General features: G+C 33.1%; 1 protein-coding gene across 4 annotated transcripts in view; it reads left to right on the top strand.

The window, feature by feature from the left end:
• Positions 1–12,413, top strand: part of LOC141508692 (protein argonaute-3) — a 96,359-nt gene that overhangs the window by 50,528 nt on the left and 33,418 nt on the right. For 3 of the 4 annotated variants that reach the window (XM_074217525.1, XM_074217526.1, XM_074217527.1), the window contains exons 5-6: positions 128–264; positions 10,752–10,886. In XM_074217525.1, the coding sequence (XP_074073626.1) occupies positions 128–264; positions 10,752–10,886 (272 nt within the window). Of the gene's footprint in view, positions 1–127; positions 265–6,408; positions 8,773–10,751; positions 10,887–12,413 lie in introns of those variants that run through there. The other variant, XM_074217528.1, reaches the window with a different exon arrangement.

The following is a 12,413-nucleotide window of genomic DNA, read 5'->3' on the forward strand; positions in this document are numbered from 1 at the left end:
TTTCTGTTCTTTTGGTACTATAATTTTATATGTTAAAATTAAAATTTCTAATATGTTCTAAGGGTTGTTCAAAAATTCATGTTGATGACCAATTGAACACAAAGTGATTTTTTTCTTTTTTTTGTAGATATACTCCTGTGGGCCGTTCATTTTTTTCTGCTCCTGAAGGATATGATCATCCTCTAGGAGGGGGCAGGGAAGTATGGTTTGGATTTCATCAATCTGTTCGACCTGCTATGTGGAAAATGATGCTTAATATTGATGGTAAGAAGCCTGCTTATAGATTAGATTATAATGTCTGCCTCTGATAGTAAAACTGTATATTTGAATTTTGGCAAGCCAGGAAAAAGAGCCTTCTAAAATTTTATTAAAGCAATAGCATTCCAAAAAAGCCTCTTAAAAAAAACTTTACCTAGAGTAAACAAATACATTAAAGTATTAAATGTGAAGTTTGCACAGGAGAAAAACCCCAATTTTATTAATTTTCTGTGTGACTCATTTTTGTCCTTTTGACTCTTAATAAGCAAGCATTTCTTTGCAAAACCACAAACTGGAACAGTAACGATGACCATAGATGTTACATCTACTGCTACTTTATAACAGTACTATTTTTAACCACAAAATTTTTATTTTTCTTGTGATTTCTAATGGTACTTTTCTTTCATGCAAATCTGTTGTTGGGAGACTTTTTCTTTCTTTCTTTCTTTTTTTTTTTAAAGAAAGATTTTATTTATTTTGAGTTTTACAATTTTTCCCCTGGTCTTGCTTCCCTCCCCCCCACACAGAAGACAGTCTGTTAGTCTTTACATTGTTCCCATGGTATACATTGATCTCAGTTGAATTGATGAGAGAGAAATCATACCCTTAAGGGAGAAAAATAAAATAAAATAAAGTATTAGAGATAGCAAAATTACATAATAAGAAGGTTTTTTTTACTCCTAAATTGAAGGTAATAATCTTTGGTCTTTTATCAAACTCCACAATTCCTTCTCTGGATACAGATGTTATTCTCCATTGCAGATACCCAAAATTGTCCCTGATTGTTGCACTGATGGAATGAGCAAGTCCATCAAAGTTGATTATCACCCCCATGTTGATGTTAGGGTGTACAGTGTTTTTCTGGTTCTGCTCATCTCGCTCAGCATCAGTTCATGCAATTCTTCCATGCTTCCCTGAACTGGGAGACTTTTTCCATTTTTAATCATTGAACTTAGCATCCTCAAAACTATCCAAAACTATTTCTAAGTTCAAACATTATGAAAAACACAAAATTGAGGTCTGTCTCTGGTTTTGGTATAGTTTAAAGAGAAAATGGTATAAATTGGTATATTTTAACTTGTCACTTTCAACCCTTATATCCAGTCTAAGGTCAAGTTTTGTCAGTTCTTTACCTTTTTAATATATTTTATGTGCCCCACTCTCTCTTCAGATTTGTTTTGGCAGTAGATTCCATAGGACCTAGAAATTAATTGAATGTTTGAAGCAATATAGAAGCATGGTGTTACCAACAACAAAAGTAGAGGAGGGAAAAGTGATGAGTTTTGGACATGTTTAAGTTTACTAACCTAGATATCATGTGGAGATATATGCAGCTGTAACTGAGGAAACATCTGGGTTTCAGAAACAGATATAGGAGTCATCTACATAAAAGTGGAGGAAATTATAGGAATAGGTGAGACCCTCATTTATTCTGCTAAAGGCTAGGAAGGTAAAGAATAAAGATTAGTGGGACTTATTTTAGAAATTGTTTACTGCAATAGAGAAGGAACAGAGATAAGAGGAAAACTTTGAGAATGTATCAACTTGTAAAACAAAACAGAATATCTGGGAAGAATGATTGATAGTGCAAGGTCATAGAAGAAATGAGATTATATCCCAAAGAAAGATAGATAATACATACACACCTGTATGTATATGTGTGTATGTGTATATACACATGCAACCCTTTGGAAAGAATGCTGTTACTTATTCTGATGTACTTGAAAGAGGGATATGATGATGATGATGATGATGATGATGATGATGATGATGATATTAATGTTGTTTGTCCTTCATTTTTGAAGAAGACCATGACATATAAGAGGTGATGCCATGACAAGCACATGAATTGGATATGAGTCAGGGAAGCTACTGTAGAAATAGAATACTATTTTAAAAAATGGAACTTAATAGTCTAGTGTTTGAAGACAAATTAATTGGAAGACAAATTAATTTAGTAAAGTATTCCCTATTTTATTTTTTAAAAGAAATTGCTGGGAAAATTAGAAAGCAGGCTGATAAATATTAAGCCTTGAAGAACACCTAACATTGTATTCCACAATTTATCAACCTCATCTTCTCCAGGGCCATCTGGGTCCAGTGGCCAGATAAATCAGGATGACAGGAGATGGCCCTGGATGCAATCAGGATTAAGTGACTTGCCCAAGGTCACACAGCTAGTAAGTGTCAAGTTTCTGAGGCTAGATTCAAACTCTGATCCTCTTGATGCCACCTAGCTGCCCTAAAAGATTAGAATTTCAGCAAGTAGTCATTAGATTTGCTATAATCAAGAAGAGAGAAACAATAGAGAATAATATGAGCAAGGATATAGAGGCAAGAAAGCATGCAGTGTGTTTATAGAGGACCTCTAAAAAGACTGATGTGAAAGCAAAGGATTTATTCATAGAATTTCCTACTTTTATTGATTATGTGGGTATGTGCATATTTTTCTCTAAATTAGAGCTTCTTGAGGGTTGAGATTTTATATTACTCAATTTAATTATTTCCCCAAGCCACTAAATGCAGGACCTTGTATATAGAAAAGGTGTTTTGATTTTGCAAAATTGAATAACATGTGGATTTTATATTTTATAACAGCCATTTGGGGGCAGCTGGGTGGTGCAGTAGATAGAGCACCAGCCCAGGAGTCAGGAGTACCTGAGTTCAAATCTGACCTCAGACACTTAATAATTACCTAGCTGTGTGGCTTTGGATAAACCACTTAACCCCATTTGACTTGCAAAAATCTAAAAAAATAAAAAACCAGTCATTTGGCTAATATTATTTGCCATATCCCAAGCTCGACACAGGAAAAAAGATAACTATGTGCCAATAGAACTTATAACCTAGTAAACTGCTTTGCTATAGAATAGCATAATTCAATGCTAAATATCATTCCAAAATTCAAGTTAGTATATAAACTGATACATTATGATGTTTCCCTAGATGATAATTAAATTCCATTTCCCCAAGAGCCCATGAACAGGCACACCACAAACCCTGCAAATCATGAGTGGGAAAATCTTATTTCAGCATAGTTTGGGTTTTTTGCAAGGCAATGGGGTTAAGTGACTTGCCCAAGGCCACACAGCTAGGTAATCAAGTGTGTGAGACTGGATTTGAACTTGGGTCCTCTTGGCTCCAGGGTCAGTGCTGTCTCCACTGCGCCGCCTAGCTGATTCCTATATTTCTAAATAACAAAATCCAAGAGATCATAATAGAAAGGGAAATTCATTCCAAGTAACTATAAAATGCATAAATAATGTGGGGATAATTTTTCAAAGCAGATTACAAAGTATTCCTTAAATGAACAATTTAAATAGCTAGAGATGTTTGTTTAGTGCTCATGGCTGGACTGTGTGGATATAAGAAAACTGATAACTTTCAGAATTAATTTATACTCAATGTTCCACCAATCAAGTAATCAAAGAAAGACTTTACAGAACTCAAAAAAAGATCCAGATAGAAATATGAAGGGAAGTAAAAAGAGGGAAGAAGGAATAGCACTTCCCAACCTGAAACTGTATTATAAAGCAAATCATCAAAACCCTTTTAGCATTATTTAAAAAATAGTAGATCTTTGATGAGGGAGATTTAAAAAAAACAATGGAACTTAATAATCTAGCATTTGATAAACTGGAAGACAATTAATTTAGTAAAGTTTTCCCTATTATATTTTTTCTATTATATTTTTTAAAAATTTGCTGGGAAAATTAGAAAACCAGCTAATAGATATTAAGCCTTAAAGAATATCTAACAATTTATTCCATAATTCTTTATAACAATAAAGATTATCTGTATTAAAAAAATTAAAAGAAAAGAAGGCCATACTCCATAGTAGGTAGGTATATTCTTAATCAAACCAAGGGATAGAGACAGTTTACAAAAGATCAGTTTGATTATAGGAGAACAGAAAAGATCCTGTACAGACCAAATTAATGGATCTAAGGTAATAAGGGAAGTAGTTGAAAGGGAAAAAATTGGGGGGGGTGTCAGATTTCTCTAAGGGATTGTTAACCAAGATATACATACATATACATGTATAAGTACATAAATATATTCACCATATACATGTATATGAGAAAGAATGCTCCAGATAACTTTAGGTTTCACCCTCACATCCTGAAAATTGGCAAAGATGGGCCTGGTCAATGTCAGAGGGATTATGGGAAGGTTGGTAGTTTGGAATTAAGTAAATAAAATGACTAAAATAGCTATACTCTACCTGTAGTAGAACATTCTGGACTTGTCTTGGTGTGATAGTGGGACATTCTATATACCTTAACTTCAACATAATGATGTTAGTTTAGTCCTTCATGAATGAAGGACAACAATAATCAACCAACCAGTTCTTTGATTTAGAGATTGTTTTACTAGGCATATAACCCAAAGAGACCATTGATGAGAAAACCTGTACATATGCATTCGTGAATACATACACATGTATATACATGTGTATACACACACAAAATATATCATCACTTTTATGATAGCAAAAAATTGGAAACAAAAAAAGATATTCATTGTTTGGGGAATGGTTAAGCAATTTGTAATACATAAATATAATGGTGCGTTACCATGTTGTAAGAAACGATGAATGCTATTAATACAGAGAACCTTGGAAAGATCTTCATGAACTAATACAGGATAAAATAAGCATAACACACACAATAAAAAATTGTAAAATTATAAAAACAAAAAACATAGTTCAAAAGAAGATGGTATTGCCCCACTCTTGCAGATGTAGGAGATCTTTAAGTATTAATACATTACCCATATTTTTAGCCTTTTTAAATGCATTGCTTAGTTATGTTCAATTTTCCATTTCTTTTTCTCTTCAGAAATTTTGATATATCAACACTCTGGAAAAGGAAAGAGAAAGGAATACTACTGAAAATGATATTAAAAATAGCATAAGATATCAGTAAAACTTAATTTTAGAAAAGAAAACCGGCTTCATTTACACAACGATAGAGGGATGACTGGATCACAGATAATTTCAAAAAGACATAAAGGTTTCACTGACTTTCAAATTCCATGTGAGTCAGTGTGATATGCAGTCAAATTTTTCATTTAAATAAAGCAGTAACAGTTATAAAGTCAACGTCCTTAGTACAAGGATTTTTTTAAGTTGCTGGGTATTTTTCTTGATTCAGTTTGAAATTAAAAAAGTAGAATGGAAATAAAGCTATTTTCATTTGATCATTTACCTCACTACCCTTGCAAATATCTTCTCTCATCTAGTTCATAAATTTGGTTACTAAGGAAACCAAAAACCTTGGTTTGCCAACTATTGTGGGCGTAAGCTATTCACTTAGTAATTGACTTTAGTAGGCACTGACTTACAGCTTATGTCATCTGATATTGTGGGGCTGATGCATGATTGAAGAATGTTTTGTTATATTGGGTTTATTTTTTCAAACCTCAGAACTTTAAAAATGCTAGTTAACCAATATTTATCAAATTTTTATGTTTTACCTTAATGTTAATTTAGAGGGGTGACTAGGTGGAGCATTGGATAGAGCACCGGCCCTGGAGTCAGGAGTAGCTGAGTTCAAGTCCAGCCTCAGACACTTAATAATTACCTAGCTGTGTGGCCTTGGGCAAGCCACTTAACCCCACTGCAAAACCTAAAAAAAATTAAATGTTAATTTAGACATAGCATAATATAGTGTTGTTGATTTAAAATATTGAGGGAAACTATAATAGTTCATTTTAGCCTGTTGGTACTGGAGGTAACATTGACAATTAATCACATAATTTTAGAACTGAAAGGGTTATTAGAGGTCATCTCATCCAGATTTGTTTACCTGAAGTCTGAGTCAGTGCCTTGCCAGTCCAATCCTTTTTCCACATATTGGAAGCACACAATCTGCTTTCTAGTCTGTCACTTTTTCGAGAGCTATAAGTAATAGAATAACTAATCTACCTTCCAGACTTTACTTGACCCTAGTCTTGCCACAGTAATGTATTAAAATTGTTTTTATTTATAAAATGCTCCAATAACTTCTTTTTTAAAAATTTTATTTATTGGGGCAGCTAGGTGGCGCAGTGGATAAAGTATCGGGCCTGGAGTCAGGAGTACCTGGGTTCAAATCCGGTCTCAGACACTTAATACTAATTACCTAGCTGTGTGGCCTTGGGCAAGCCACTTAACCCCATTTGCCTTGCAAAAAAAAAAAATTAAGTGAATAGGGTTAAGTGTGACTTGCCTAAGGTCATACTGCTAGGCAATTATTAAATATCTGAGGTTGGATTTTGAATTCAGGTCCTCCTGACTATAGGGCCAGTGCTTTATGCAATAACTCCAATAACTTCTTGCATGAGATCTTTCAGCTATTTGCTAATAGTAGCAAATAATTGTTCTTGATAGCCTATGTTTTCATCTTTTAAATCCAAAATAGTTTGGGTATTTTTTTAACTTTATTGCAGGCTTGTCAGCTTATAAATATGCTGAATTTGTGTTTGAGTTAATAATAGTAACTTGCAAATATTCCATACCTGCAGCATACTTCTTCAATTCCAAGCATATGACACCCTTCCTCATTTCTACTGAAAATGATTTCTTCTTTCTTAAATATTTATATTTTCTCTGAAACTTTCGTATCCTTATCACCTTCCACCTTGTCCCACATGTGTGTGTGCACACATGCGTATAAGTGTCTCTTTTCATTTCCTTTTAGGTTGTTAATCCTTAAGGAAAAGAACTTATGCTTTTAATCTTCCTGTCCTCATTGCCTAAACCATGGCTTTGCAAGTTAGATATTTGATAAATATTGATTGGATAGGATCTATTTTGGTTACTTAAAATTGCATGTTCATGATCCTCCTCTGGATAAATGAGATTTGGAGATCAATTTTGAACAGATGGATAGACTTGGGGTTTATGGAATCATTTTGCAGATAATATTATAACCAAGTCAATAGTTTTAGATCACAAATTCATGTGAATAACATCTGAAAGTAGAGCATTTTGGCAAAGGAGATTCTTATTGATAAGGTAACTCAGGATCAGATTGTAAAGAGATATGACAAAATTAAGACTAAGAAATTTCAACTGTTTTCTAAGCAGTAGGAAATCATTGAAGGTTTTTGAACAGTGAAATTATTTGATTCAATAGACATTTATAAATGCTCAATGTTGGGAAGAAAATGGACCCAAATCCTTCTATGAAGCCTATGATCCAATTGAGTGAATCATATACATGGGAACACACATGTTTATGTATGTATATGCATTGGGTTTGCATGTGTGTATAGTGTGATGTGTGCATGTATATTTGTAAATATATATGTATATACATATATATATATATATTTATTTAAATAAGTGTGCAGCCCCCCCAAGGATAATACTTGCATAATAAGATAGGAGCAAGAAAGCTATCATTTTCATCTTGAAAGAATCAAAAGAATTTGAGGAGGAAATTAGCTTAGCCTTGAAGTAAAAGGAAGATTTCAGCCCACAAAATTGCAGATGTTGGGAATAACTAGCACAGATGATGTGAGGAAGATGGTCTTTAGGTTGATGATTGTGGCAACACATACATGCTGAATTGGAACTGGATGAAGAGTTAGGTCAGGATGAAAAATGGGATAAAGGGCATTTTATAAGAATTGATTACTTTGGTCATTAATTGTGGATTTTGCAGTCAAGGATGGCTGAGGTTTTATGCCAGAAGATTTTTTTTAATAGAAAATTGATCCTTGTGAATATTTTATTCAAATAAAAAAATAGTAACGGTGGCTTTTCTTGGTTTTGTTTTATCTCTGGCTTTCAGCTCTTTATATGTACTGGAAATAAGATTTACTTTTTTTACTATGTTGCATTCTGTATAAAATAATACTTGTAGCTAAAATTTATATAGTGCTTAATATGTGCCAGGTACTTTGCCAAGTGCTTTACAATTATCTCCTTTGATCCTCACAACAACCCTGGAAGATAGAGGCTGTTGTCTCTCCTTTTTTACAGATAAGGAAACTAAGTCACACAGGTTGTGACTTATCCCAAGTCAAGCAGCCCTAATAAGTGCAAGGCAGGAGAGGAACTTGGGACTTCTTGATTTTAAATCTGACACTTAGTGTCTTGTTATCCTTGAATCTTAAGTAGGGAAAAGAACTAGGAGAAAGAACTGTTCATAGGCAGAAAATCTACCAGACCAGGCTTAACTACAAACCTTTTTTGTTGTACTTAGGAATAGTTATTCCCAAAGCTCCTTCTCATGCCATGCTGTCTAGAAAAGCCAAAATAATTTTAGTGTTTTTAAATTTAAATTTAAAATACCGCTCCATAGTGTGAAATATTCATTCTAAAGTTTCATACAAGCTTTATATATTTACCAAAGTGAGAGAGTTTTGTTACCTTCAATAGACTGTTTCTGGTCTTCCAGATGCCTAGAATACCATTTGGCAAACCATTTTAATTTCTAAAGCCTTGATGTGTGTGTGTGCATATAGTCGCACGTGTGAGAGACAGCTTTGAGTCTTACGCTATAATCTGGAATGAAACCCCAGGTATGTATTGATCTTATGAGAAAAGCTAATCAACATATTTACCTTCTTTATCCAAAGGTTTTCAGAAATATATTGCAACGAAAAAGTGAGAAATAGAGACAGACTTGTTTCTGTTTTTTTAGGCTGTTTCTCACATGTGCATGTGTGTGTGTGCACACTCACTTATTCACACACAAACCTACAAAGTTCCTCTAACTTATGAATAAAATAAATCACTAATATTGGAAAGGACAGTGCTAAAAAAAGATCTTCATGTCTTTATTTATTGTATGTATCTTATATAGCTTTATTTGCTTTTTCTAAAAGAGACTGTTGATATAGTAAGGAAAGTATCTCTGAGAGCTATTCATTAAATGTCTGTTATTAACAAGACACTGCTAGGTAAGAGAGGAAGGGGACATCCTCCCTTAACTTCATAGTGCTTACATTTTAGCAGAGTGTAACAAATTGATTGTCCCAACCAATAAGGGAATAAAAAGTAGAACACTAAAAAATATGAATTTTAGTTCTTGAAAACTTCATTTTAGTTCTTGATTCAGTCATTGATTCCTTGACCACTAAAATTTTCTTATGAATAAAGAAGTTGGCTTTTACTTCTAATGTGACTGCATTAACTCTGGAGTTGCTGCTGAACAATTATCTAAACTTGCAAACCAGCAGGAATAAAAAAGCATACTATGACTATCAGGTCCAGGAGAATTAACATCAGATATAACTTGTAGCATGTCTTCATTGTACTGATAGGAAAATTAAAATAAGTTATATTTCTCTTTTTCCTAAACTTTTTCATATTTTCCACATTCATATGAATCTTAGGGCTTGATGATAACAAAAGGCAGGCAATTATAAGAATAATAATCTATTCAGTGATGACTAGATTTTTTTTCCTGTTCTCTGAGAAGGAAAAAGAATCAAAAGCAAAAATTTTGTCAGATAGTAGAAAAAAATCTATTTTTTATCAGCAATAACAATTCATTTAGTACCATTAATATCAATTTCCCTTGATTTCCTTGATACTACACTAATTTTAAAAGTAAAGAGTACCAAGTTATGAGTCTCAGGCATCCTTTGTTTGAATGCCCCCACTCAAATTATTTTCCTTATCTGTACAATGAAATTGAATTAAGTAATGCTGTATCATTAAAGTGATTTTTAGATTGAAAAGAATTATAAAGAAGATTCCTCTATAGTATTTTAGTGGTTATCTCCCACTAAACAGGTTAGGATAATGCTTTATGAATAGGACTTTTAAAAAACTAAAATTGATAGAAATTTTGGTTATTACTGTTGGTTAACTCTAGATGTTGATATTTTAAGTAATATTTGAACTCTTTTTGAAGGTAAAAGTGATGAAAGATTCCTTTTTATATACTTTTAAATATGAAATGTTTACTTATCAAAAAGACAAGAATAATTATAACATTCAACTCAAAAGGAAGGCTTACTAGATACCTTGATTCTTTAAAAATAGTTCTTTCACTTGCATGAACTGAGGCTGAGTGAGATAAGCAAAACCAAAAGAACATTGTACATACTAAGAACATCATGGGGTGATGATCAACTTGCTCACCCTATCAGTGCAATAATCAGGGACAATTTTAGGAGATCTGTGAGGAAGAATACCATCTATATTCAGAGAAGGAACTGTGGAATTTAAACAAAGACCAAAGTTTATCTTCAGTTTTTTAAGTTGTCTTATGTATTACATAATTTTGCTATCTGTTTTCTTCCTTTTGGAGCTGTTTTTTCTCTCTCATAACTCATTCAGTTTTGATCTATACGTAATGAATGCAAATGTAATCACTATTATCAGGTTGCCTTCTTTTGGAGAAGGTAGGAGGTAAGGGAGAGAGAAGAAGAAAAATTGTAAAACTCAAAGTCTTGCAAAAAAATGATTGATAGAAACTACCATTGTATGTAATTAGAAAACAAATAATATATTTATATAATGGAAAAAATAAAAAAATGTATCTTTCTAGTTTCTGCCACTGCTTTCTACAAAGCGCAACCTGTAATTCAGTTCATGTGTGAAGTCCTTGACATTCATAATATTGATGAACAACCAAGACCTCTGACTGATTCTCACCGGGTAAAATTCACTAAAGAGATAAAGGGTGAGTAGACAAGGATGTCTTTGTCTGGAATAGCTTCTATATAATGACTAATAATGGAGTGATAATTACAGCATTCTTTGAAATTTTGTTTCATAATCCAAGCAGTTTTTCATAAATCACACATCACCAATAAGACTATTTCCCAAACTTTCATATGCGGTCATATATATATATATGACCGCATATGACAGTTTTAAATACATATATAGATAGATAGATAGATAGATAGATAGATAGATAGATAGATAGCATCTTAGTTGGGGAGGGCTTTATCTTCATCTGCAAGAAATGAAATAGTAGATAAATGTAAATATTCTATGCTTTTTCAAAATAGTCTGGATCCATTATCATGCAAAATAAAATTTGTGCCAACTAGCATTTTGACTGGATATCAAACCTACCCTAGCTGAAGAGGTTGGGATGCTGGTGGGATCCAGCTTTTGCCATGCCTTTAAAAGCAGGACACTCATCTCCCAAGTTGTTTAATTTTCAAAGCTGGAGTACTTAAACTGACAGTTCCAATACAGTGACCTTTAAGTTCTATGAAATGATATAATGTAGACTGTCAAATTCATTGCCTCAGTCAAGTCCTCTCTATTTCCTGTTCATTTAAAAATATTTGGAATGTGGAGCTGATCAAATCTATTTAAAATATGTTTTGTCCTGGAGTGGTACAGACTAAGGGTAGTTGGCCATATAGTTGATTCATTGAAGTCTTAACTGTTTTAGCCCAGTGGCAAAAACTTGTGTATTGTTACTTGAAATAGTGATGATGAGCAAATTATTTTTCCAATTACCTGTGTGACATAGCTTCCATTTAGTATAACTGATAATAAATTTTTTAAATGCCCATGCCCAAGAACCAGATACATCATGTTTTGTTTTGGTTTTTTACATCACTTACATGGTGAATATGAGTTTTATTGCACTGGACTTAACTAAGATCATTCAAGTTGTCCATTATAAATGTTCTAAAATGAGAAGTGCTTCCCTGTCAGACAGTAAAACTGTGCCTATCACAAAAGAGGAAAGATTTGAAGGGAAATTTCTTCTGCTTTGAAAATAAGCATCCTAGTTTTATCTTAATAAAGGCTGCTGAAATGCTAAAACAAGAAAACTTTTTTTTATCTTGCTGCTATGGCACTGTCTTTATACATGATTAGCATTAACGGCACAGTTTGCATTTTCCAGGAGATAGTGCAGAATCATGAATACGTTACCATCTAAATGCCATAGTTTCCAATGGAGTTGCTGCTTAGTTACCACCTCAATATCATAAAATCACATACATTACTTTGCGGTAACTATGCAATCAACTCATATCACCACTCTATCACAGAAAACACAAGATGTACAGAACAAGGATTCAGCTGCTGCCCGAAGAGCATGGAATCGAGCTTAACTTCAACTGCTCAGGGGCCCAAAGAAATGACTGAAAAATCTCTAGAAATCATTATAAAGTTGATGTTATAGTGAAGGTAAAGCCAAGTTTATAGGTTAAATATTTGATTAAAGCCAACCAAATAT

Source organism: Macrotis lagotis, chromosome 1, assembly GCF_037893015.1.
Source record: "Macrotis lagotis isolate mMagLag1 chromosome 1, bilby.v1.9.chrom.fasta, whole genome shotgun sequence".
Taxonomy (NCBI): Eukaryota; Metazoa; Chordata; class Mammalia; order Peramelemorphia; family Peramelidae; genus Macrotis; species Macrotis lagotis.